The 26,624-nt window shown below is 54.2% G+C and overlaps 2 protein-coding genes across 3 annotated transcripts; both read right to left on the reverse strand.

Moving 5' to 3' along the window:
* Positions 1-4,107: 4,107 nt before the first annotated feature.
* On the reverse strand, positions 4,108-8,268 carry DNAL4 (dynein axonemal light chain 4). Of its 2 annotated transcripts, none has more exons than XM_059846460.1 (4): positions 8,187-8,268; positions 6,940-7,154; positions 6,155-6,238; positions 4,108-5,278 (listed from the first exon to the last, which is right to left on the reverse strand). In XM_059846460.1, the coding sequence occupies exons 2-4, from the start codon at positions 7,009-7,011 to the stop codon at positions 5,114-5,116; spliced, it is 321 nt and encodes a 106-aa protein (XP_059702443.1). In that variant the 5' UTR covers positions 7,012-7,154; positions 8,187-8,268; the 3' UTR covers positions 4,108-5,113. The 2 variants fall into 2 exon arrangements, with proteins under 2 accessions (XP_059702443.1, XP_059702442.1); XM_059846459.1 differs by lacking the exon at positions 8,187-8,268 and adding an exon at positions 8,035-8,180.
* A 6,124-nt stretch (positions 8,269-14,392) lies between these two features.
* NPTXR (neuronal pentraxin receptor) lies at positions 14,393-25,016 on the reverse strand. The gene is made up of 5 exons (XM_059846463.1): positions 24,245-25,016; positions 17,260-17,482; positions 16,873-17,117; positions 16,380-16,559; positions 14,393-16,008 (listed from the first exon to the last, which is right to left on the reverse strand). Exons 1-5 carry the CDS (start codon positions 24,818-24,820, stop codon positions 15,784-15,786), a joined length of 1,449 nt encoding a protein of 482 aa, XP_059702446.1. The 5' UTR covers positions 24,821-25,016; the 3' UTR covers positions 14,393-15,783.
* Between the last annotated feature and the right edge of the window lie 1,608 nt (positions 25,017-26,624).

Here is a 26,624-nt window from a genome sequence, read left to right on the forward strand (position 1 = left end):
ATCCATTGAAAATCAGTTCTACGCAAACGCCCTTTCAAAAAATCACTGAAACTGGATAAAATGAAGGGGATGTGAGTATCACACATATTGCTGCAAGGGGAAATGCTGGGCTGGCAGCCTGAGCAAGGGCTACCAGGCAGGTCAGTTTCAGGGGCAAGGATGTTCCCAGGGCCTCTAAAGCAGGTAGGGGAGGCAGGCAAGCCGGAGTGGCGATACTGCCTTGGGCATTGGCACAGAGGGGCAGTGGGACCCACCAAGTGCTGGGGAGGACTGGCAGCTTGTGGAAGGGAAGAGCATTTCTTTTTACAAGAAATTCACTTTTGCAGAGACACCCGGGGACACAGAGCTGGGATGCGTACACAAAAATGGTTCATTACTCATAGGGACGGAGCTTTGTATTTGATAAGGGACAGACAAGCACAGGACCACCTGCAATAAGTCTGGGAGCTGTGGTACAGTCTGGCACAATGCTTATTTTCTCTTTGCTCTTCCAAAGGATGCAGAAGGCATGTGAAATTCCATACATCATGTAGTTGTTCCTTGTCGCGAGATGCACCAGCAGCCAGCTTGGAAATGCTCACTCCCAGCCAGGGACGGTCTGATGATCAGTGGGCAGGAGGGAGATGAGTGGGCTATTCTGGAGACCCCCTCCTCTGCTGCCATCCCTGCGCTACCCTCTCCCCACCGTGCTGTGCCGGCCCCTTCCGTGTGTGTCCCGGTCCCCTCCCAGGCAGCGCGCTGGGAACGCGCTGTCCCCAGTGTTCTTGGCTCGCGTGTCCCACGGCGCGACAGTTGCCTGGAAACCGCCTCCGGCTGACACCATCACCGCCCCAGATTCAGCCGGCCCCGCGTTCCCCAGCCTTCTGCTGGCAAGATGGCCGAGGAGAGCCGGGGCAAGCGAGGAGGAGGAGAGCTTTCCAGCCCGGCTGGCGAGCTCGAAGCCCCGCAGAATGAGCTGGTGGTGAGAAGCAGATGGCTTCCCTGGGTGGAGGAACACAGCGTCTTGCTCCGGGAAGTTTGCTGAATTCAGTCCGGACACACGTTTCAGACAGAAGGCCCCTAGGAGGGGCTGTAGCTGGAACATGGGATCATTAGGTCATGGCTCAGAAAAACAGCAACCAACCAACCAAAACACCAGCTCCGTGTACTAACTGATCGAATCAAAGGATGATGGCTCGGCTCCCGGAGCAGGGCCACAGGTTTCATTAATCCAGACCCAGCCCTGAAGAGAGGGAGACCTCATTCTAGTGCCCTAAACCGGCTCCAAATTGGGCTGGAGGGGACAGAAACGTCCTTCTCATGTCCTGGAGTCAGATGGGCACAGGAACCCTATGGGCTGAAGTCACCCTACTGACTGTTAGTCCCATTCCCAGAAAAAGAAATTTGCAATCCTACCTCCTCACCCTGATTTAGCATCCCATTGCAAAGCAAAGTCAAGGGGCTTAGGTGAGGTATTTGCCACCCTTAGCACTTCAATGCTGGCATTAAATATTAACCAAAAGATTTTTCAGAGAGTCAGACATGAGCCTGCAGCAACAGAGAAGGGCTGGAGACCTTCAAAGTCTGCCCTGATCACCTGACTTGTTGCCATGACATCATCATAGAGACAGGGCTGAATTTGCACCTCTTTCTTCTCATCTCCCCCCTCCAGCTCTCCCTCCATCTTCCCAGCAGGTTCGAGTCACCCTTGGGGCGGAGGAGGAGCCCTACATCCGAGGACATTTTCACTGCTGGCTCCAAATCAGGACTCATCAGCAGCTGATAATGATGTTCCCATTGCCCCTCAGCAGGGAGGGATGAAGTCATGAGGCACAGCCTCTGAGCTACTATCGCAGCTTTAGGGGACGGGTGGATAGAAAGAGTCATTTTGGCTGCCACCCATCCATCACCCTGCGTTTTTCATTTCATTTTCTACATCTGACTCAGCCTGATGCTTTGACAGGTAATGGCAGCAATGTGCAGGGCAAGAAATGAGAGGGAAACAAGAGCAAGCAAACTGTTGCCAACTTTCCCAGCTTTCCACTGAAAATCCATAAGGAAAAATCCTCCAGCAACTGAGAGCAGTTGTATAGTAAAAAGTAGGGAGGCCTTAGAGGCTCCAAAGCCTCATAGAATTACAGTTTGGGTTCGAAAGGACCTTTAGGGGTCACCTAGTCCAATGTCCTTGCAATGACCAGGGGCACCTTGAACTAGATTGTATTGCTCAGAGCCTCATCCAACCAATCCCTGGATGCTTCCAGGGGCTGGGCACCCACCGCCTCTCTAGGCAACTTGTTCCAGTGTTTCACCACCCTCATTCTAAAAGACTTTTTCCCTTCCCTATATCTAATCCAGAACAAACCTCTTTTAGTTTAAAACTTCAAACCCTTGTCCTATCACAACAGGCCCTGCCAAAAAAGTCCCTCTCCAGCTTTCCTGTTGACATCCTTTAGGTACTGGTATAAGGTCTCTCCAGAGCCTTCTCTTCTCCAGGCTGAAGAACTCCAACCCTCTCAGCCTGTCTTCATCAAAAAGGTTCAGCCCTCTGATCATCTTCGTGGCCTCCTTTGGACTGGATCCAGCAGGTTCATCAGCCACAGAGGGGTCTCTTGTGAGAAAACATAGGAGAAGGTTCCATCTCTGATCCATAAACCTTACTCCTCTGGAAACTACAGGTATGTCCAAAGATGTTCCAGCTCCATGGCAAAAGGAAGGTGAAAGTCTTTTTTCTAACACACAGGAGCCACCAAAGCATGGTTACACGTGCAACAGGCAGGACAATGGATCTGAATGAACACTTGCCTCAGGGCAGGGGCTCGGACACACAGCCACATTTTGGGAGGCTGAGAGGCTTGTGCTTTCAGGTACAATGCCAATGACAGGAATGCAAACTAGCTAACAAGGGTTTGCCTCAAGGTAACTTCCAGTAGGAAAGCTGTTACCCTTGTGAATAAAAATAGCCTGCCACTTGCCTGTGAGCCACCTTGCACTTACCTGGTGAGAATGGCAGTGTGGGAGCTGACTTGCTGCACATTCACATCTAGCTCACCTCAATCTGTTAGCACACTCGGGCTTTGAGAAGGCTGGGGAGCACTCACCATTCCCCTGTTGCCAGTGCAGGTCAGGGAGACATCAGCTTTGATCTATTGGTGGCCAAGAAGATAAACAGGCAGCAAGTCCAAGAGACTGTGCTGATGTCAGCAGCTCCCTGTGGTCATCTGCAGGTCACCACGACCCTGCAGAGATGCCTGTGACCAGCCTGCCTGTGCATATGCACAGAGCAGTTAATTATTCATTAGTGTGAAAGAAACACAATTAAAGTGATCATGGTATGGCTGAAGGGATCATCCCACTCCAGCGTGGGGCATTCCAAAGACTTCACCTCTTGGTCTGAGTTTAGAAGAGACAGAAAGTTGCAGAAGAGGAAATAATCTTTTCCACCTGCCAGCCATAGAGTGTTGTCAATAGCACTATCTTCACATAAAGGCAGCCAGCTGGAGGGACACAGAGCAACTGCACGATGAGACAGCTCAATGGTACCAACCTACCCTGGCCCAGCCAAGCACAGATGGTCCGAATTTGAAATAATTCTTAGTTGTCTTCATATTACTCCAACTCCTGGCTCCCCGACACAATGAAACTGAGAAAGGACATCTCCAGCATAACACTTGAGGTTCAGAAAAAGGAACAAAAGGAATTTTAAGACCAGGTTGATCCACCACAGGCATTAATGCAGAAAGATCCCTCAGACTTAACTATGGACTAGAAGTGTCAGCTGGCAACATTCTGAGAGGGAATCTGAAAGTTAAGGAAGCTACAAATATGAGACTCCAAAGATCAGAGTTGAGGCACACTGGTGAGGCAGCAGACAGCTACATTCCCTTGCTGCTACTGGTTAGACAGCTGCCTGTCAAACAGGACAGAGGGACGTGGCCAGCAGCACCAGGGGCCTTGCAACCCTCCTCACCATCATGGCTTGCACTGGTAAAAGGAACTGAACAGGGAGCATGAGAGTCACACAGGAAACCAGCAGGATGGAACTCTGTCACTGGCCTCTGCCTGTGCTACACCATGGCTGACTTATTTCCATGTTTCTTAAACTACTTTGCCTACATAAAAACACACAAAGACATTTTACTAAACTTTTATTGTAAAAACACAGTTCCCCAGGTTTTATAAATACACCATACATGTAACATAGTTACGCTCATTCGATCCTCCAACACCAACAGCTTTAAGAAATGAAACAGGCTAAAAGAATGCAAGCCCAGAAAGACATTAGGTTTCTGATGACCAACTTATACTTCACATGGAGCCTCCTTTCTCTGTCAGCCTCCAAACAAGATGCTGAAAGTACACAGCACTTGCAACGCCCCCAGGAACTGACAGGGAGGCATTTGAGCCTTAAAAAGAGCTCTCACCCACTCCCCAGGCATCGTCAGCCGCCTGTGTTTTCATGCTGTCTCAGTGTGCTGTGGGTGAGAAAAGAGGGGGCAGTTTGCATAGTAACCTCCTACACCCAGGCAGCTCAGCTGTTGTACCCTCCCAAAACAGCAGGGAAGGGCAAGCCGGGACTGCTTCCCTGTGGCTCACACCTCCACAGACAGCCTGCAGGGAGACCCTTGGTGCTGTCAGGTCTGCGCAGACATCTCTGAAGAAAGGAAGAATGTATAAGCAGCATCCAGAGAGAGGAAAGACAGGTGCTGGTCAGAGCCATACTGCATGGTAGTGGAGAAAGCAGAGGAGAGAGGAAAACTATGTGGAATAAAGGGGAGTTAAAAAAAAAAACCATAGGGCTAGATGGCACCTTTTTGCTTTTGCTTTCCCCTACTAGCACTGCTGTGCAGTGTGTTGGGAGATTATCTATTCCTCACTTCCTTCCTGCTCCAGCTCAAACACCAAGGAAAGAGCCAGACAGATGAGAAATCCCACAAGCAAGGACAGGACAGTTTAGCAAGATTATACACACACGCACCAACTTTATGTATCCCACAGAACTGTTACGTCAGTATGAAAAAAAGAAATCTTGACATTTAAGTATTAAAAATAAAGCCCCACCTCCAGATCATACAAAACTTGTCAAAAGCAGGAAGAAATCTCTTGTATTCAAGCAAGTCTGGGACTCAGCCAGGGGTCAGGAGCACTTCCAGACGCACACCGCCAGGCTGCCACCAAAGAACATGTACAGCAGGTTCTTCACCTCGTGAGTGATCTCAAAGCCAAAACCTTCCCCAATCACCACATGCCAGGAGGACCCAAATTTCTTGTCCATGGTCTCTTTGATCATCTTGGCAGCACTCTGGAGAATGTTAAGGAAGACAGCATAAGGTGAGACAAAGCAACCAGAGAGGTTTTATGCAAACATCCCCCTAATCTCCTCCCTTTAAGACTACTCAAGGCATGGGCAACAGGTATAGCAGCTGCACCGCAAGAATTGGGAGGTCCCCAGAGGTAAATCCAAGGGTAGAACTGGTCTCAGCAGCCTCCAGCCCAGCAGCTAGAACTGCATCACTTCTGTAGTTCACACAATCTGAAGCAAGAGCTCTGCTTTAGATCCTGCTGGATTTATACTGGTTGCGGTGACCACGAGAGCAGATTCAGGTCACTAAGCTGCAGCTATTTTTACTGGAGTTCATTATTTTTCTCCAACTAATTACCAAAACACTGAAAGTAGGCTGACTTTTAAAAGCTTGCTTCTCCCAGATCACACCTTGCTTGATCCTAAAAAAGGTGAAAATTTTTCAGTGACAGGCGATGCCCTGCCAATGAAGCAAGGTATGTATTCCCTCAATCATTGGTCCTAAAGCCAAGAGGGAATACTTAACAGACTTTCATGTACTCATGCCCAAGACAAGATACTACAAGCAGTTCTGAACCAAGCCCTCAGTACACAGGGCATTTTATGAACAGAGTGGAAGCATGTCTCAGGAAGGCAGGATAAGCAAGGAGGCAAGGTCTGGGAGCCAGCACCACTACTAATCTCTGCAAAGTGCTATTATAGATCTTGCAGACCAAGGGAACTGAATCTGAGATCTAGCCAAGCTCTTTGCCTCCTCCTACCCTAGCTCAGTGCAGAGAGTAATAGGATGTCAGGACCTGACTCTGCTCTGCCCTACACCCATATCCCTGCTCCTGCAGCATCAGCAGGGTGCCCGTTCTGGGAGGTGGCTGGTACCTCATTGTTGGTGGCATGCTTCTCACACGCCGTGACGCACAGCTCCATGGTCTCCACGCGCATCTCCTCCGGCATGTCCGAGTGCTGCCAAGGGCAATCACACACACAGCTGAGCACGACAACCAGAGCTGCACACACAACAACAGTAAGTGGCTCTACCTTCTGCACTGGCTTTATTGGGGGCTTAGATGTAGTAAATCTGAAAAGGCTTACTGCACTACAAGTGAACAATTCCTCCAGCCAATGAGGAATTCTTCTGTAGCTACATGAAAACTAGCACTGTGTAAGCACAGCTTAAAGAAGGAAATCAAGACATTTGCCAGTTTTTCTGCTGTAAGATAAAGGGGAAGCACACTAACACTGTTTCCACCACAGTCCTTAGTTATTGCTATATTAGTAAAAAGAAGTCTAAATTACACAGCCTTTTCTTCTGCTGCTGCTATCTGGCTGGCTAGCAAGATCTTTTGCTCCAGCTTCTCCAGGACAAAAAGCAAGCTGCATCCAAAACACAAGAGAGGGCTCCCAAGGCAGTGTGCTCTCAATCTGTTTGATGGATCACTTTGCCCCAGGCTTCCTCTGGCTGTCATAGGGAGCACAGGAGCTATTAGATTTCCCCAGGAGAGGTCAAGGACAGGGAGAAGTCAGCAGTGACAAAAAAGATCTCTCCACAGGACCAGCAGTACACATGTTCTCACAGCAGCTACGCAGCAGCAGAAGGACAGTAAAAATGAAGGCAGATTTTCATATCTGACACTGGTAAATGTGTAATCCATCACCCTCCATACCCTAATCAGAGGAAAACTGTGAAGCCTTTTATAATCAGCCTCATCCTTTTTTTCCTCCTCAGTTTCTTCCATGGTCCTTCCACAGAGACTCCAGGAAGGGGCAAAGGGGCTACCTGGAGTTCAGCAAAGTGCTGTGGCACAGCCAGCTGAGAGGAACAGGGCTCTGTGTTCCTCTCTTCAGCAGGAGGAGTTGCTTCTTGGCCTAGAGGAGAGTGCTTCAACAAAAACAAACATAGGCAAGAGACAGATGGCTTTCAATTAAAACAAAAGGCAAATGAAACTGTTATGAGAACATCATGCTATCTCACTCACTTGCCATTTCCTCAACAGCACCTTCACACCCCCCAGAGAGTCTTAGCTCATAGACCATTAATGCAAACAAATTATTAAACTGTATCTTTTTCCATAAGTGAGGAGCACAGCACTTCCCAGAAGCATCAGAGGAGCTTGAGGGAAGAGCCGAGCTGAGGTACAGCTTTCAGGAGAGGACAAGAGACCAAAATATCAGCTGCAACCACTCTTGATTAATTCCAAAAGGATTTCCCAGGACACTATTATCTGCAATAGTTTCAAACTGCACATGACAAGAGAAGGGTAAGAGTATTTTAGGCACAGAATCTGCGTACTCGTCTGGACGGAAATGTTTAACGGGAACATCTTGGTCTCGTTTGTGCACTTTCTCCTCAGATCCCGGAGCATTTGTCAGCTGGGGAGGGCCATATGGCAAAACTCTGGACGTGCCTCAGGGCCTCATTACCAGCCTGCCTCTACCCGGGCAACACAGAGGCACACAGCACTGACCGAGAGATTCAGAGCATTTCACCGCCGCCCTCCCTCTGGTTCTTTCCCCCACAACAAAGCATCTTCCTCTCCGACCCAGGGGAGCAAGGGTGAGCTCATATTAAAAGGAAAACGCAATCAACACGCTGCCAGGCGACACACCAATCATGTATGCCACGTACACAGAGCAGTTGGCTAAGGCACCGAGTCAGACCACCAACCGTCACACGGGGGCCGTGGGACCCAAACCCCGACCTCCGCAGGACAGAACCCCCGCCCGGCCGGCACACCCCCGGGAGCCACTTCAATACCCACCCCCAGCCCGGGGCGTGCCCGCGGCCACAGCCCGAGGGTGTGAGGCAGCGGAACGCGGCCCCGCCGCGCCGGTCTGCCGCCCTCGTCCCCGCGGAGGTAGAGCTCGGGCGGCGGCACCGAGCGGGACGGCGGAGCTCCAGGCGCGGCCTCACCTGCGCGGCCGCCGCGGCCCAGCGCCGTTGCTAAGGAAGGGCCGCGCTTGTCATAGCAACCGGCGCGGGAAGTCTCGCCCCGCTCGGCCCCCATTGGACGGGCTGCGCCGCTCGGCGCGTCTGATTGGCTGTCTCCCTGCCGGCCGCCGTGCGGGGCCTTGGGGCGCGGGCGGCAGTGGGGTGGCCGCGGAGCGCCTGTGCTGTGCGCGCGGCCCCGGCCCCCAAGCTGGCGTCGGGCAGTTTCTTATTTTTCTAGCTTAAAACCCCTTAGGGGCCCAGTTCTAGGTATTTTTTCTTTTAAAAACAAGGATAAATATAAGAACTAGGAGCGATTCGGGGCAATTTTGGTTGTTTTTTTTGTAATGACAGAATCAGGTTAGGAAGGCCTCTGAGATCATGGAGTCCAACCTGTGACCGAGCGCCGCCGTGTCAGCCACACCTTGGCACCGAGTGCCGCTTCCAGCCTTTCCTTAAACACCCCCAGGGACGGAGGAGGCTCCACCGCCTCCCTCGGCAGCCCATTCCCATGTCTAATAACTCTGTGAAAAAATTCCTGCTAATGTCAGCCTGACCCTCCCTGGTGCAGCTAAAGACTGTGTCCTCTTGTCCTGTCTGGTTGCTTGGGAGAAGAGGCTGACCCCCACTTGGCCCCAGCCTCCTTCAGGGAACTGGGGAGTGATCAGTGCCTGAGCCTGGGGGTGCCTGAGCCTCCCCCTCTCCAGGCTGAGCAACCCCAGCTCCCTCAGCTGCTCCTCACAGGATCTGTGCTCCAGACCCTTCACTAGCTCCCTTGCCCTTCTCTGGACATGCCCCAGCACCTCAATGTCCTTCCTGAACTGGGGGTTCCAGAACTGGACACAGTTCTCATTGTGTGGGAGAGGCAACAGCTCATGTTTGCATATCAACGGGAGTGTAAAGAAGGAGAAAGTGATGCTGTGGGGATGAATCATGAGTTTGCAAACAGCTCCTATAGCACCAGCCTCCATCCCCACAGAGAAAATCACCTCCCTCCCGCCCTCCGTAGCTTTATGCTTGTAATGTCTGTTTGTTTTGAGGTCTTTCTTGGCTCTGGGCTTGCTACAAAACCTCTGTTGTCTCTGCACCCTGCTAGCCAAACACCGATTGCCTCTAAACCAGGGCTTAAACAGTTTTCAGGGAGGTCTAGGGTTGCATTTGTCTGAAATTAACAAGGATGGAGAAGCAGCAAGCTCCAGGATAATACTAAGGGAAAGACTTCTCCTGTGCAAAGCCCCAGCTGCTGTGTGTGATGCCTGGTTTTCCATCAGCGGCCATCCTTTTTTGCAGAGTGGCTCATGGGTCTGATTTTTCATGTGGTGCTTGTGGCTGGTGTGTGCTTGAAACGTTCTTGCTGCTCGCTGCCTGCTGAAAGAAGAATTTGCTTTCCAGCTGTTTGAGAAGGAAAAGAGTGGGGGAGGAACAATCTGGGCACTCTCCTGCCCCTGCCAGCTCAGGAGTCCTCTTCCCTCACTGTAGCACCAAGCTCTGCCCTGTGATCACAGGGAGAACAACACCTTGTTAATCTCTTCCACAGGTTCAGCAGTGAATCCGACCTCCTGGCTGTCCTTTGCCTGACAGAGCAGTGCTGGGGGCTGGGAAGCTGCCTTTGGGCTTAGGAAGACAAAGCTGCAGTGATCATTTATATTTTCCTTTTCTGTCACTGCTGGTGGTGACAAAAATTAAGCACTGCCTCCTGTGTCGCTTGTTCTCCTGCCATTCCTGCCTCCTGGGCTAATTCCTTCTCCTTCCTCTTTTGGGCCTCTTGCAACAGAGCTAAAATTGTCAAGAGACAGATAAAAGCTGGGAGATCATCATTTTTTCTTTTCAGACAAGATAATTAGGAAGAGAATCTCTGTGAGGAAGAAGATCTTTCCATCATCATTACTTTATCTCCCGGCAGCTACTCTAATCTCTCCAGGGACACGGCTCTTTCAAGCACCATATTCTCGCTGTGGTTTTTTTGATGCTTTAGTCCCTGTGTAGTTCACCCACTTTTACTACCAAGGAGCAAGTGAGTGTGAGCTGGGGTGTTTGTGTGCGTGTGCAGGGCAGAGCACGCTTGTCTGTGTGATTCTGGGTTCAATTAAACCTGCTTTGGTTCTGATCAGTGTGACCTCCAGGAGTGTTTCCCTCAGGGAATGTGGGGACTGCTTGTGAGGATTATTCATCAGTGGCTCCTAGGTGAGAAGCTAAAGGAAAATGGCCAAACAAAAACTTCACCAGGCCAAAGACAGGAAAAACCATGTTTTTATGATTGTGGTGGGTGATACAGTGGGGCTGCAAGACAGAGATACCTCCTGGGGAAGGAGAGCATTCTGCTGGCCTGCCTCCTTCTGCTGGCTTAATAAAATGTGAGCAGTTGGTTTCTGGACCCCCAAGTGCAGGGTTTCCACAGGCTGCCTCTGTGTAACTCTGCAAGCCTGTGAGAGCCTTGTTGAGCCAACAAAGGTTACGTGTACTGCTCTTTTTGCTGCTGGCTCTGACAGCACAGACATTGCCTGATCTTCAGTTTCCAATACTAGTGGACCAGGTATCCTTCTGTAGGTGAAAGCAAGTCCAGAGCAAGGGTTCAGTTCACCCCTGTGGGTCTGTAGGGAGCTGGAATTTTTGCTTTGCTCTGGCCGGTCATGCCTTATTTGCCACTAATCAGAGGTGGAAACCCTTTCATCCCTTTGTTTTCAGCAGCCACAGTGAAATGCATTGAAACAATTCAGTCACCATTCACCTTCTGACATAAGGCTGTGTTGTATTCCTTAGCTGAGCACAGAAAAGTAACCATTGGCTGCAAAATATACATATATGTAGTAAATATACTGCCTCATGCTTTCTTTTAGTCATCTTCATTAACCAGACAGCAGGAGGCTGACTCTTCATCAGGTGGAGGACATCCTTCTTTTCTTTCTTTTCTGGCCTGCTTCTGGCCAGGTTTGGGGACTTGCCCATTGTCCCTGTGGGCACAGGCTCTGCCATGCCCCATCTCCTCTGTGTGGTAAGGCAGGGGGGCTGGAGCTTGCTGTCAGCCTGTCAGCACAGCTCAGGGACTGGGCACTGCTCCGCACTGCCTTGGGTAGGAACAGAGGGCCTGGGTCACACCAAGGTGCACCCTGCAGCTGCCCCAGGATGGGGTGGGGGCAGCTCTCAGCAGGCTCCGTGGGAATACTGAAGCCACATTTTGCTGGGATCAGAACCTCCAGCATGCTGAGCTGAGGGAAGCCAGAGATGGGGACACTGGTGTGCAGGAATGGGTGGCAGCCGGGAGCAGCTCAGCCTGTGCCAGAGGACAGGGCAGCTCGCTTTGGGACAGCCTGATCCCCTAGTATGCTGGAAAACACAGTGCTCCACGTGATCCCGTCCCTACTACCTCTAGTAGCATCAGCTACTGTTAGTAAGGCCTGTTGCTGCAGCACTAGCAGCCGTGTGGGGGCTGTTCCTGTGCCAGATGCTCCGGAATTGTGTGCATTCCCTGTGCGAGCACTGCACAAGTCTTAATGAGCCTTCCTGGCTCTGGGAGTGAGCAAGGGAGGCTCCCAGCAGGACAGGAAGGTGAAAGGAGGCAATTAAGCCGCACCCCATTGCTGAGCAGGCAGTGGGGACTTTGGAAGTCACTTCCTGGGAACAAGTATTGGCTGGCTTGACCTCATTTGAGGGCACCAGGAGGCTGACACTGCAGGGAGCCATGACATGCAAACTCAGCTGAGGTTGCAGGTATTGGGGAGCACAGGAGATCCCCAAAGCCCACTCTGAACTGGGGGGTCCCAGGATTGCTCATGACCCTGGGAAGGCAGAGCCTGCATGGCCAGTGATGCCCTCTGGAAAGAGGTGCAGGGGCTGGAGGTGTTCATAAATGCCAGCATTTTCTTTTCAAACACCATCAGGCCTGAAGGTTTCCCGGTGCCATGTTCAACTTGGTCTTCTTCACTGCCAGACAAACCCCTTTGGGAGTGTGGGATGGGTGGTATTTGAGTCTGGATAAGCCCCTGGTTAGCAGAAAGCCCTGCAGCAGCGAGTCCTGCAGATTAGGAAAGGAAATAGCAGTTCCTTTCCTTTCCTTGGAGCGTGCTTACAGCCCCTTGGCAGGGAGATAGAGGACAGCACGTGGGCGGCATCCAACACACCCACCTGTCTCCCACACCGTCTCCTCTTGTGCCAGCTCCTGCTGAACTGCCACAGCCCAGCGGTGCCCCTGCCCGGCACTGCCCAGCTCCTGGGTGCCCTCCTCCTTTTCCCCCTATCCTGGATGTCTGGACATAACACAGCCAACCAGCTGAAGTACCTGCCACAAGCACAAAACCTTCTCCACACCACTGTTAAATATTTCCTTCCCTACCCTCCTCTTTCCCTCAAGGCTGACTGTGTTGTTCCTCATCTCTTCTGTGCACAACACGTTGTTTTCCAACCAGCTGTCCTTAGAGAGACACGGGGCTACTCCTGAGTGCTCCTGGTTAATTTAGAAGCAAGCAATATGTGTAAGTCATTGTAATTACTTCTTGCAGCCAGCAAAGCTATTGATTTGTCATCTCCTCTACCTTTTAAGCCCTGTCACAGGCTTGCAGCTCTTGCAAGGCTTGGTTTATGGAAAAGAAATGGTCTCATCTTGCTCTTCTCCTCCTCAGACGGGTAAGAAGCAGACATTGCTTCCTGCAGAGAGCCAGGGCAGGATGGAAATCAAATATTTATTTCTGCTCTTCATTTGGGTCTCCCATCCAGTTTCTAATCTCTCCATAATGCCTTTGTTTCCTGAAGAGCCTTATAGTGGAAGCATTTGCTGGAAGCTTTTAAAAGGTTTGGGAAAATTCTACCAAGTTTTCCTGTGTGCCCCCAGGTCTGCCTAACTGGCTGTAAACATCTGGAGGAGAGGAGCTTGCCCTGCAAAAGCTCTGCCACCAGGTTCCCCCATTCTCCTGTTCCAGAACTGGCAGATCCACATCCGGGGGACATGGACATGGCTGGGATTAGGATCATGCCAGCATCATTTGGCAGAGATGAGGAGGGCAGCACTGAAGGCCCTGATCAAGCATCTCCTGGTATCCCCATTGTTCCTGCTTTTCTGGAGAGGATTTACACACAATTTCAATGTGGGCTGGGTTTCCGGGCTCTGGAGGAGATGGGTGTTTTGCCAATAGCCTACATCAGCGGCCAGGCTGTTTCCATCCTTGTTCATCCTCTCATGTTTCTCCTGCCTTGGCCAGCAGCCCCAAGAGCCCTCTCACGGTGCTTCTGCAGTTTTGATAGGAGGGTGTTCCGGACCAGTTTCCCTCCCCATTTTACCGCTTTCTGAGTTTATGATCCCATCAGTGTTTTTTGACATTTCCTCCTCTAGAAAATGTTGCACTTCTTAATTATGCTGTGTTATTTGGCACACAAGCAGATGGCACCTGTTGAGCCCTCTCCTCTTAGTGATGGGGGTGTGAACCTCCAGCTCAGCAAGGCTCTTGAACGAGTGTTCCAGCTGAAGTACATACTTTTTCTTCAATACCAGCCCTCAACTTTGTGAAGATGTGCTGAAGGTGAGTGCCAGCCTTTCTTTTATGGCATTAAATACCCTCCAGAAGGAGAAGTGGTGGGGGGTGGGGGGCAGCTCTGACTCAGAGAGGAGATCCCACTAGCATGCCAGCAATGGGAAAACTCACTCCTCTGGCTTTGTGCTCTGTTTTCCCCAAATATTGGTGAAGCTGTGCCTTTCGTAGGAGGAGCAGGACCCACTGAGAGGCAAAAGCACCATGGAGACCTGGTCATGAATTGTTCTACAACAGGAGCTCCAAGAGCCATGCCTGAACCATCTTTTGCCTAGCTAGGTCAGAAACTCATTACTAGTACTTAATTAGATTTACACTCAATATGAGTTCCTTGTTATCATGCTCTGACTTAGAGGCCAGGATTTCTCACTTGTTTCTGCTTCCCTCCATGGAGAGGTGTTTCCCTCTGCCCTCATGCCCCATCAGCAGCAGCCTGTACCCCATACTGCTCTGCAGTGGGGTAGACCAAAAGTGGCCAGACTGTAACACGATAACCTGCCCCTCTGGGGCATCAATACCAAACCCCTGTGATGATATTCCTGTAATGCCACCGGTGGGACCGGCCAGCTCCCTTCAGTGATGCAACCCTAAGCACCCTGGGGAAGGTCACCTTATCTTGGGCTGACCAGTCCCGTCCATCCCCCCAGCAACCTCGCACTCTGCAGGAGGCTGGAACAGAAAACATCACGTTTATTGTTCACGATCAGCTTTACAAAAGAAACGTCCCAACACGGGCACGCGTCAGGGCCCTTTTCACAAACGTGCATTGGAGAAAGCGCGCGAGCGAGCGAGGGAGGGAGGGAGGGAGGGAGGGAGGGAGAGGGGCAGCTCTTCAGGGTGCATGAAGGTCACAGTGTTCCCACTTGGCACCATCCCGCCATGTCATTCCCAGTGGGCTGAGCCACCCCAGCACTGGAAGAGACCCTGGGTGGGGGGATGGGGGGTGGCAGGGCTGTCCCTTCTGCCAGCTTTGTCTCCCCCAGAGGAGGGGGCAGCTGTCACCCAAAGTGGGACTTGGGGTAGGGGGAACACTGGAAGCTGAACACTGCATTGAGCAACCATGAGAGCCCTGAAATAACCCTCCCACCCCCAGACAGACACACACACGCACACACACACATGCACACACACACGCACACATCGAGATACTGGTGACCACGCAATGTGGAAACAGCGGATTCTCAGGCACTCCACAGGGAAAACACCAGCCTGCTCTTTCACCCTCCCAGCTTCAAAGCCAGTGGTAGCCCTGTTCCTGGCAAGGAGCAACTAAAGGGGACCTGGGTGGAACCAAGGGCAGTAGTCCAATCCAGTACCAAAAGACTGGGAGATGGACGGCAGGATTCCTCTGACTGCCACCATCCTCCATCTCTCTTTTTCTTGCTTTTGCTCCCTTCGATGGCAGTGTTGCACTCTTTCCCCCTCGGCCAGCGCTGGGGGAGATGCAAGCTTGGCTTCCCACGGGCAGACCTGCCCAAACAGGCAGCAGGGGCAGGGAAAGGGGTGCAGGGGGGTAAGTGCTGTGCCACTGATTCTCTGCCATTCTCCCTCAGCTCCCCTGGGGCCACATTTGAAAAACCAGGGCAGCAGGAGAAGGATGGGGCTAGAGGTGAGATCCTGGAATGCAGGCTCATAAAACTGGACAGTGAGGTTGCTAGAAATAAATAAGGAAAGGAGATGTGTTCAGGTGATGCCTGCACCCTGGCATCCCACTGAGGCTGGACTGCACTCAAAGTGGATGGAGTTTTCCTTCCCACTCCCTGTTAAGTCTGACAAGGTAACGACCCTCACCGTACCAGGGACACCTGCAGGTACAGCGAGTTCCACCCAAAAAAGAAGTGGGGCAAGATGAGACTCAGGAGCCAGCCTGCCAGGAATGAGGACAAGCCACAGCACAGGGACAACAGGGAGGCTTCCAGGGGCCCCCTCCCTCCTGGGACACCAGCATGGGGGGCTCAAGCATTGCCCTGGCAAGGCTTACTGGCCTGGGAGGGGAGAAAGGGGCTCCCTGCTGCAGGGCTGCCACCGGGCTCCTTGGTGCTGGGGACAGGGCTGGGGGCCACTCATGCCTTCCTCCCTTCCTGGCAGGCTGCAAAGCCCGCCTTGCTGGCACCTCCAAAGACCTCCACTGCCTGGTCATCCCACTGGATCACATTCCCTTGGAGGTGGGAGGTGCAGTTAGCCAAGCCCAGGATCTCTGCTGGTGCCAGCATGTGGTCCCACACGCCAAACTGCGCCAGCTCTCCCACGAAGGCCTGTGTGGCATCAAAGCGGCCCCCCAGGGTGTCCTGGGAAAGAGCAGGAGAGGTGATTGGACAGGGATGAAGAGGAGGAACATGCATCCAGTGGGAAATGGCAAGGGGGAGAGGAAGAGGTTTGGGGAGAAGCAGAGCAAGGTGCTTGATGGCAAGGAGGAGAGGGGATGGATGCATGGAAGAGATTCAAGAAGATGAGGCAGGGAGGCCAAAGGGATAGGGAGAGGGAAGAGAAGACAAGGAGGGGACATGGCCATCCTAGAGGCTGGATGAACAGGCAGGAGAGCCAACTGCCCTGCTGAGTGCTCCTGCCCATGCTACCCCCTCCCTTTGCCCCATTTGGGGGCTTTTCCCACCAGCCAATTCCCAGTAGAGGCAGCTCTCGGTGTCGAACTGGTACCTACCTGCTCCTGACCCAGGATGATGACGCCCTGGGGCCTGATGGAATGCCAGGAGGCCAGGTTCTCACCGGCACCCCTCTGTTCACCATCCTGGTACGCTGACCACTTGCCGTCCCGGGTGGTCCATGCCACGCAGACGTGGTGCCAGGCCTTGTCCTTCAGACTCAGCGGCAGCTGGGCAACCTTGGAGAGAAGAGCGAGATCCCGGTGCTCGGTAGGACTGCCGGGGAAATCCCCTGGCAGAGCAAGCAGTGCACCCCCATGGTGGTGGTGGCATCCCAAAATCTACAGACATCCAGATGTGCTGCTTCTCTCTCTCAGAACTAACCCCAATGAGCCATTCTCCCAATCCTCGTGCCTCCCACCATAAACCTAGGGCCCCTTCCTCCCAGCTCCCCCACAACAGTGCCTTTAGGAATATAATTTCCTAGGGGGATTGAAGCAGGGAAGATGAGGGCAGGGTTTCCTCTCCTGCCCCTCCTGCAACTGGGCTGACCTTGTCATTGATGAGCAGCTCCAGGGGGTTGGAGCCCCACTCCAATAGCACAATCTCGTTGGCTTGGCTCGGGACAGAGTAGGAGAACGGGGTGCCGATGCCTGCCAGGGCCTTGGACTTCAGCCACATGCAGATGGTGAAGGCGTACAGCTCTGGCAGGCTCTTCTTCACACGGGCATACATGTAGTTGTTCTGCACCGGGATGGTCACCTTGAAGGCATCAGGAGGGCTGTAGCCCAGTGGTCCTACGTATCAAGGATGGGGAAGAGAGAGGAAGGTCAGCACCTGTAATTGGGTTTAGGGCGACCTGTCCTGGGGCTCTGCTGATGATGTACCTCAGGGTAGGAACCCTCTGCCCCACCTCCATCCCCGCTGGGCAGGACTCACCATGCTCCAGCTCCGTCACTCGGTTCTGGAGGGAGTTCAGCTCCTTCTCAATGTTGTGCTGCTGCTGGCTGTGGTCAGTGCTGGCGGCCTGGCGCTCCTTCTGCAGGGTCAGGATCTTGGAAAGGAGCTGCTCCTCCAGCTGCTCCATCTTGGTGTGGAGGGCATCACGGGCAAGTGCCGGGGCAGTGGGTGCTGAGCCATTGGTGCGGGCTGGCAGTTCCTGCTGCATTTGTGGCAGTCACCACCGCGGGAATAGGAGGGAGAAAAGAAAAAATTCAGCAAAGTGTCACTATGAGAGTTAAAATAAGGACATGCCCAGCCTGCAGCACTACAGGTAGTGCTGGGATGACAGTCCCATATCCGCACTGGGGTCTTCTCCAAGAGCCTCCAGCTGACTTTGTACCTCCCCTCTTAGAGCTCCCATTGAGCTCATTACTGCAAAATGAAGCTTGGCTGCTCTTAATGACTTTCTGCTGCTTCAGAGACAGAGCAAGGATGGGATGTTTGGGTCATCCCTTGGCTCTGCTCCTGCAGGCAGCCTTCCACAATGAGGAAATGATGCAGGCAGGACCTTGGAGCTCCCAGCCACTCCTGCTGCTCGTGAGGCTGCTTACCTATAGCCAGCACGTTAACATCGCTTAATGGGGCTGTAATCCTCTTAGCTGAGCTCAGCTGGCGTGCGGGGGTGTGTGCACGTGTGCCAGGTAGCTCTCCACAAGCCAACCTCTCCCTGTTCGCCCGGATGGCAGGGACAGGTGGGACCGGTGCCAGGCTGTCATGTCTCTGGCCCTCAGGGCATGTGCCATCACCTGGGGACATCAAGCCTGTCTTGTCCAATCAGAGTTAACACTCAGACAAAAACTCTTCCTATGGCAAATCCAACATGGCAGCTGGTGAAGATGCTCCCAGCTGCTACTGCACTCTGCAAAGACCCCAGATCCCACCTTACTGGGAGACCCCATCCCAGCTGGAAGAAAACCAGTCCAGAAGGGAGAAAGTGACCCTTTGCCATGCTCCTGGAGTTTCTCTGTAAATAGGAGCCCTCTTCTTTCCCCATGTCCTTAGTACATTAGTGTCTCTTCAATGGGCTCTGAAAGATGACAACCACCGTCTCTGTGTGGTCAGACCTTCCCAGAGGTGCTGGAGCAGCCATGGAGACCTTTGCCTTGGCTCCTCTGGCACCAAGGGATCTGCATGCCTGCTTCAGCCCTGGACATTCACATGGCTTGTGCTGGCAGGACATGGGGGATACCATCCCTGTCAATCTGAACAGCCTCCCTCCTGCCTCAGAGCTGGCCTGGAGGAGGTCAGCACACTCACCTGTGATTATGGTTCCCTGTTTTTTCTTCTTTCTTATATCCAGCTTCTTCAGGCTGGACAGGACCTGATAATCACACACACAAAGCTGAAGGAGAGGGATGCCTGCCCACGTCACCCCTGATCTTCACTATCTCTCATGAACAACAGAGGGGAGGGGAAGGCTGGAAGAAAGTCAGGTTTAGCTGGGCAGGATGCAGCCTTGGCGGATGGGAACAGCAGGGAGAGGAAAAGTGAGAAGATGGTGTTGGTGTGAGCACAAATGTACCCACTCTGGGCAACAACATGCTCAGGCTACAAATAAAATGGAAGTTACGATGCCCCAAGGTTGGCAAGAGCTGCCAGCAGGGTCTGCCAGGGCAAACCCACAAGTTCTGTGAGGAAAACCAACCTGGAAAAGCAAAACCCAGCAAGAAAAGAGAGGTTGTGCTGGGGATATCTGCCAGCCCTGACCAAATGCCAGCTTTCACTGCCAGCTTGCTCTGTTCAGCACTAAGGATGCTCTTGCAGTGACAGCAAAACCCCTCTGGTAAGGGAAAAGTGCCCAGCAAAGAGCATCCTGCCTTTGCTCTTTGCAAAATTGAAAGGTTAGCTGATGGGAAAGGGGCTTTAGCTATTTTGCTGGAGTTTGGGGGTTTTTTGGGAGTTGGGTTTTTTTTTTGTTTTGGTCTGGTTTGGTTTGGGGTTTTTTTGCCTTTTTTTTAAGGGATCTTGGACACTGGATGAAAGGCAGGATAGAGATGGCAGAAGGGAAGGGAAGTGCAAAGTTTAATTCTCATCCTCCTGGCAGAGATAATTCCCACCTGAGCTGTCTGCATTTGTACCCAAGCTGAGCTGGATGCACTGGCAGGAGGCAGCACAAGTGGGATGGGGTTGCTTTTGCCTCTATGGCCACATCCCATGGGCTCCAAGAGTTTTTCTCGTCCTTTGAGGCTGCCTGGCTAGAGCGGAGGCTGGCACGCTCCTGTCTGCCGCACGCTTTGATTGCTCGAGCTGTGGGTTTGGAGCCCACGTCCCTGCTTTCATGCATGCCTCCATCTGTTAATGATGAAAAAAGAAAAAGCTGGGAGATTTTGTCACTCTCACTAGCCCCCGATACCCTGCCCTACATTATTCAGTAGTGACTGAGTACTTTTTTTTACCCCTGTCTTCCTCCTGCTTTTCTCCCTGCTGCTATTTTCTTCCCTCTGTAACTTTTCTCCCTATGACTTTTTCATTTCTCTGGTTTTGGAGCATCTCTTCCTGATGCTCCTCTCCATGCTCACACACTGTGTCTTTCCCCTTTCACTCACTTTCTTCCCCCCTCCTGAGGTCCAGCCCTCCCTCCAGCTCTTGCTGGTCCTTCCAAGTTGGCAGCCAGGGTGCTGACAGCCAGAGCCACATGGCCAACTGAACTACTGCTGCCCCCGTGTTCCTTCTGGAAAGGGATTCTAGCCTGCACCCTCATCTGGCAGGGTTTCAGGGCCATCCCAGCAAACACCATCCATATCCCCGCAGACAGATGATGGCTGGGCAGGAGACTGGACTCCCTATTCTACCCCATGCAGCTGAGTTGTGCTGGATGATCCCCCCGATGCCAGGCTGGGCTGCACCCCTGAGCAATGATCCTTATCTCTGAGCTGCTGCTCGAGCCTCTTTTTCACAAGGCAAATTATTTGCAAAATTGTTAATGGTTGATGTGCAGCTGTTATTTACTGCTGACCTTTGGGGAGGGGAAGGGGGGGAAGCGCCTTCTCCCTGGCTGTTCGGCAGGCACCCGGCTTCCCATCTGCCGCCGCACATGCAGCAGGGGAGTGGGCAGTGGGTGTGGGGGAGGCTCCTTCCACGCTTTTTGGCCACCAGAACCGGCAAAAAAGATTGAAAGATGCCAGGTAATATTAATCACGTTAAATGTCAGTGGCTGGCACGGGGTGGGGAGGGGGAGGTGGGGGCAGGGGGCTGCGGCAGCCACCCAGCATGTGCTCTCTGGGGCTGCAGCCCTCAGTCAGCAAATGCACTTTGATTTACATAAGGAGATCAGAGCCTCATTTACTAATGCACCGGCAAATCTGGGCGCCGCTGCTCCCCCTCAGCCCCCAGCACACCAGTGCCCACCTCGGCTGCTGGGACAGGGCAGGCAGGAGCATGGGAGGATATCTGCTGGATGGAGCCCTGGCACATCCCAGGAATCAGGATGCACACACACAGCAGATCCATTCTGCTCCTTGGACCCATGAATCCTTACAGCCTGCACAAAACTCCTCAGCGGCTGCTACCTTGGGCTACTCACTGCTGCAGGACAGCACACTTGCTGCACCAGGGGTTTTTGGACGCTGCCACCTCTTTGGACCCAGGCAGGACCTTGGAGATCATTAAACTCCAAAAGGGACTGCGTGGAGTAGAAGAAAAACAGGGGTGCATCAGCCTTCCCGTCTTCCTCACAAGAGAAGGGCTCTCTGTTGATCCTGTCCCCCTAAAATCTCACTCAGAGGAGGGGGGCTGGGGCTGTCACAGTTTGGGTGCTTACATCCCTGCACTGCTGGAGACTGAGACAAGAGGGAAGCAGCTTGGTCACCACCATTCCCATTCCCTCACCCGAGGTTTTCCTGCCAGCAGCCAGGTCACCAGCCACAATGGCACAGCCACCAACCAGCTGAGGAGCAAACAGGCTGTTGCAATTCCACCAAGTCCCCCACGGAGCCCATCAGGCCGTCCCCTCTCCCGCTCCGCTCTCCTGCAAGGGATGATGGGGAGAAGGGGGGCATCTGCGTCTCGGCACAGCCCAGGCAGCCAAGGTGATTCTCTCCCTGATCCCTTTCCATTTGCAGCAATAACTAAAAGCATGGAAAAGGAGCACCTGGGTCCCTCAGCTCTGTGTTCTAAGATGCACCAGAGTGTACAGACATGAGCACGTGCTGAGACATAGGGGAGGACCCTCAAAACCAGGATGAAAAAGCCTAACTAGGCTGCTATGCATGAGGAAAGCACGATCAGTGCCGGGTGGTGTTGGGAAGAGGTGAGGGAAGATGTGTGAATGATGTGCTGATCCTAGCCCAGCCCCACAGAAATGGCAGGGGACAAAGAGTGAGACCATGGGGGCCCTCTCTGCACCCTCTCCCGGGAAATCCTTCTGCCATGCCGACAAAATTAAGAAACAAATGCCTTAATAGGTTTTTCAGTGCATGAATAAATCTTGTTATGCCTTACAGACAGGGCTGAGAGTGCCCAGATTAGATCAGCAATCTTTCACCAGCCCCCTCCCTGCAGTCCCAGCTCTGAAGCATCCAGCAGTAATCCCTGCTGGCAAACCTGACTGGAGACTCCCTGGGACGCAGCCTTCCCAGAGCGGCTCATGGCATTTTGTGTCATCTCTCTTCTGAGACTAAGCCACCACAGACTTGGCAGCATTTCCTCTTCTTCCCAATGGGTTTTGCAGCACATGGGGGCCAACCTGGGACTGTCCCCATCCAGGTCACCTTTTGGGACGGTCATTGCCATCATTCAGGACAGCTGAGAGTGCCTCCCATGTCATGGGGTACCCCAGGAAGGATCCCAGGGCTGACAGCCAAAGCCATGAGGGACAGAAGAGTGCAGGTACCCCACCAGGAAGTTTTAAGTGTCTGCTCCTGGGGTGGGGTGGGAGGCAATTTGGAGAGGGAGGACACAGGCAACTGTCCCTGGATGGCTGAGGTGTGACCACGAGGCTCAGCTGGCTGGGCTGCAGCCCTCATAGGGGTGTGGTACACACCGGGGACACTTTTCACCAGGACAAAGACCAGCCCGCCTGTAACACACTGCCCTATTTCCTCACCTGGCAGGGCTCACTGAGCCTCAGGGTGCTGTGTCTCCCCTGCAGAGTGTACCTGGGACCCCCAGGCCCCTGGCAACACAAACCCGAAGAGTTTTGGTCCTTGGCTTCCTCATCAGTGTGTGCATGAGCCTCATCCCAGCACCGCTTCAGGCTCCCTAGGCACATGTGACAGCCTGCTCCAACCCTTGTGAGCTTCACCCTCCTCCTCCTCCACCCCAAACCTCCCACCACCCTCAGGAACCCCAGGAGAGGGGCCAGGGCAGCTCATGGGTGATGCTGTCCCACAGAGAAGAGGGAGAGCATGGTTCCACGGCCTCATGCTCCCCAAGATCCAAACTGACATGCTGGGCAGCATCCCACCATGCATTGTCTGGGATACGTGTGCAGAGACCTATTTCCCTGCTTTGTTTCTGAGTAAGCATACCTGCTGTGTTATTCCACTGATGGAAAATCATTTGTCTAGGGCTGCAGGGGTTTTTTGGAGGGTCTGTCCCTCCTTTTGGCTGCATTTGGCTCTGGGCAACATGTCAGGCTGCACATCCCACTCTCCCTGCATGTGCCTGGCATGCCTCTGTGTTTCTTCTTGTGCCTGTGTATGCATTACCCTGGCAGCTCACAGGTGCTTCCTCTCTGGTCTTCCAGCTCTTTTCCTTCTTGTGTTCACGTGTTTATTTGCCTTTCTCTGTCTTTTTATTCCTGTTCATATCTCCATTGTTTACAATAACCCTCTCTCCCAGTCTCATTTCTCAGGTGACCTTAGAGGCTCTGAATTTCCCATTCCCATTTCCATTGCCCGCTGCTGCACCCACCTGTCTGTAGTGAGGGGGGCAGAGGGGCAAAGCTGAGGAGAGGGACCCCAAAGGGTGCTGCATGACCCCCCTCCTAGCTCCACATTCCAGGGAAGAGTGGAGAGGGCAAGAGGAAACTGAACAGGAAGATGAGAAGGTTGAGGACTTGCAGGAGGCTCCTTGCAGGTGGCTCTGACATCTGACAGACGTCAGGGAATGACTCCTACCTGGAGCAATTCCCACAGGGAAAACAGACAACTCTCCTCTTGCAGCTCTCACGTGCCACAGCCATATCCTTCAAAGTCTGCCAGGTTCCGTGGGACTGCTGAGTCCAAATCAGCCCAAATAAATCAACACTCGCATGCACTCCATGATGTGCCCCATGACAGGCATCGTGGTAGAGCCTCGGGTGCCACTGGATTGTGGCTGGGCCAGGGCTGAGCCTGCCAGGCACACGCTGCACAGCTGCTACAAAATGGGGACCAGGGGTCTGCATCCCAAGTGCCAACAGCCCAGTGCCATAGGAATGGGCACAGAGAATGACTCCAGCTGTGCCCTTTTCTCTTCAGCTCCTAAGGATCATGTGGGGAAAGGCTGCGAGGCTCACGGCGGGGGGCACTGCACTTTACTTTGTGAGATGTCCCATTCACAACCATGACGGCATCAGATGGGATTTACCTTTTTGCTAAAGGGCAGAATCTGGCTGCCAGAGCTGCCAACCTGCTCTGGAAGAGTCCTTAACAGGTGCTACAGTGCAAGCAAGGTGTCCTATCCGGGTGGATTCTGTGGGGAAATTGGGGCAGCCCTGGTGCTTTGGGACTACCCTGCTTGGAAATGAGAGAGGAGGGCTCAAGGTGAGTCCCTTGCCCCTGGGCAGAGATCTCAGGAAAGATGGAGGCAAGGACAACCTTCCTGAAGTCTCACGAGGGGGACGAGCTAGTTCGGGGTGCATGTGGCTGCAGGCCTGGGGAATGGCTCGTGTGGGAGCATCTTTCTCCGGGAGCATCCCCCAGACCCCCAGGAGCATCTTTCCCTGGGAGCATCATCCCCTGGGAGCATCCCGCCCAGTCCCCAGGAGCATCCCTCGCACCTCTATCCGGTCGATTCGGTCCTGGAGGGTGCGGACAGCCTCCTCCAGCTCCCGCACGGCGGGCGGCTCGTCGGGAGGGTGGCCCATGGTGCCGGGGCGCGGGGCGGCGCGGAGTCCGGCGGCGCCGGGGGGCGCGGCGGCGGGGGGGCTCCGCAGGCCGCCCTCGCAGCGGCTGAGCTTGCCGGTGAGCTCCCGGATTGTCTCCTGGTCCATGCGGATCCGCTCCTTCTGCTCCAGCGCCGTGCGGCGCAGCTGGGCCGCCGCGCTCCGCAGCGCCAGCAGCTCCTCGGGGCCGGCGGCGCTGCCGGCGGCGGTGCCGGTGCCGGTGGCCGGGCACTCGGTGCTCAGCGGGGTGCAGACGAAGCGGCTGAAGAGCGGCGGCCCCCCCGGCAGGCGCGGCCCGGCGCTGGCCAGAGCCTCGGCGGGGCCGTGCAGCGCTCCCAGCCCCTTGTCGGCGGCGGGCAGGAGGGCGGCGGCGGCCGAGTCATTGTCGGCGGCGGCGGCGGCGGGCGCGGCGGTGCCGGCCGGGTGGACGCTGGCGATGATGCAGATGATGGCCCCAAGGAAAGCCAGCATGCCCGCCGCCAGCAGCACCGCCAGAAACTTCAGGGTGGCAGCGGCGTGGGGGGCCCGAGCCCGCGGACGGCGAGAAAACAAAGCGGGCGGGGATGGAGAGGGGGACGGACGGCCGGAGGGATGGACGGGCAGCCCGGAGGGAGCTGGCGGGCAAGGACGGTACCGGCAGCAGCACCGACGCCGGGGCGCCGCCGCGCCGCGCTTATATGTGCCGGGCGGCGCCGCCCGCACCGCACCGCGCCGCCCCCGCCGCCGCCCCCGCCCCGGCCCCGGCCGTGCCCCCGGCCGTGCCCCTGTTAGTGACCCCCCCCTCCCCGAGCTGCAAGGGCGACGGTCCGAGCGGTGGGAAGCGAGTGGCTAAGGGAACGGGAAGGGCAGGGAGGGCGCCCCGGGGGCATCCAGGGACGGAGCCGTCCGCCTTGGGCTCGCTGAAGTCAGCCCGGCGGGAGCCTCTGGCCTGACTTGTGGTGTTGTAAGGCTGTGGAGAGGAGGAGAGGAAGACAGATGGGGCGGTTCAAGGAAGAGTAGAGATGAAGGGAATGCTGAGGAGGAAAAGTGGAGCTGGACATGGAGCAGTCTGGGCAGGTGGATGTGAAGAAAGCCCAAGCAACAGTGTCTGGCCCTGGTGGCGAGGCCAGTGAGCACTGTGGGACTGTGAGTGCTCGGTGTGATGGGACAAGTGGGCACTGGTGCAGGATGCAAAGGAAACAGAAGCCTGCACCCCATGACATGAGGGGAGGCCACCAGCCTCCAACCTGTCCCTTGCTAACAGTGGCAGGGCTTTGCACCCTGCTGCATCACCCCCTGCCTGCTGCATGCCCACCCTGGCAGCGCCCAGGTGGGAGTGGAAATGAAAGGGACCCATGTGAAAGCTGCACCAGGCCACCCCACCCACAGTGTGGGTGCAGTGTGAGAGCTGCACCAGGCCACCCCACCCCACAGTGTGCAGATCAGGGTGGGAGGGGTATCCTTTATCTGCTACCCTGTGGGGAAAAGTGCTGTACGCTTCTATAAGGCTTCTTGCCAGGGGAAGTGATGCTTTGCACTGTTTGGATTTTATTATCAAATGTTGCAGGATCATGGTGGCAAGGTTTATACCTCTGGCTGATGCCGCTCTGGCCGTGAGGGGAAGGGTGAGCCCCTCTGGACCAGCCTGACCCCACTCACCCATGCTGGGATGGGGACGAGTTGGGTATCGCAGCAGGGCAGGGCTCACCTCTCCCACGGTCCCGACCTGTTCCTCAGCAGGGACCACAACTTCTTCCCAGAGACAAAGAGGTGACAAAAATAGATTTTCACAGGGAGTGATGACTCAGACCAGTGAGTGGCCAGAGCAGCCTCCCTGTCCTATGGATAACAATTCAGAGATGCTCGGTGGGCAGCCGGCCCTCGCAAGGACGGTGCGTGACAGGGTGGGGAAGGCAATGTGGGGCTTTTTGGTTCCTGTTTTGAGCAGGATTGGTGACAGAAACTGGATTTAACAAGAGCTCATGGATTCAGCCCAGAGGGACTGGGAGAGAGCAATTAAGGGATTTTCTTCCATTTAATTAACACCAAAATGGTGTCTGGGACTAGCAGCTGTCCCCAAGGGGTGGCTGCAGACAGGGTCAAGGCAGGACAAGGGGTCACCCTGCTGTGCCCCCTGGGTGAGAGGGACGTTTGGGATGGACTTCTGGCTTAAGGGGAAGGACACCTGCTGCTCCAAGGCTGCCCTGCATCCAACCCTCCCCACCGGAACCAGGCAGCTCCATCCTGGTCAGCATGAAACCCTGGCCCATTCATGATGCTGAGGCCAGCAGGGTGG

Source organism: Haemorhous mexicanus, chromosome 5, assembly GCF_027477595.1.
Source record: "Haemorhous mexicanus isolate bHaeMex1 chromosome 5, bHaeMex1.pri, whole genome shotgun sequence".
Lineage (NCBI taxonomy): Eukaryota > Metazoa > Chordata > Aves > Passeriformes > Fringillidae > Haemorhous > Haemorhous mexicanus.

What these genes read in the sequence shown, in the direction of transcription:
- NPTXR (XM_059846463.1), bottom strand. Translation starts at nt 24,820, where the DNA reads ATGCTGGCTTTCCTTGGGGCCATCATCTGCATCATCGCCAGCGTCCAC. An exon ending in AGCTGCTCATCAATGACAAG is followed by an intron (nt 16,560 to 16,872) that starts GTCAGCCCAGTT and finishes CTTCTCTCCAAG; the next exon opens with GTTGCCCAGCTGCCGCTGAG. An exon ending in TCATCCTGGGTCAGGAGCAG is followed by an intron (nt 16,009 to 16,379) that starts GTAGGTACCAGT and finishes GCTCTTTCCCAG; the next exon opens with GACACCCTGGGGGGCCGCTT.
- DNAL4 (XM_059846460.1), bottom strand. Translation starts at nt 7,011, where the DNA reads ATGGAAGAAACTGAGGAGGAAAAAAAGGATGAGGCTGATTATAAAAGG. An exon ending in ACAGTTTTCCTCTGATTAGG is followed by an intron (nt 6,239 to 6,939) that starts GTATGGAGGGTG and finishes TGCCCTTGGCAG; the next exon opens with CACTCGGACATGCCGGAGGA. An exon ending in AGCATGCCACCAACAATGAG is followed by an intron (nt 5,279 to 6,154) that starts GTACCAGCCACC and finishes AACATTCTCCAG; the next exon opens with AGTGCTGCCAAGATGATCAA.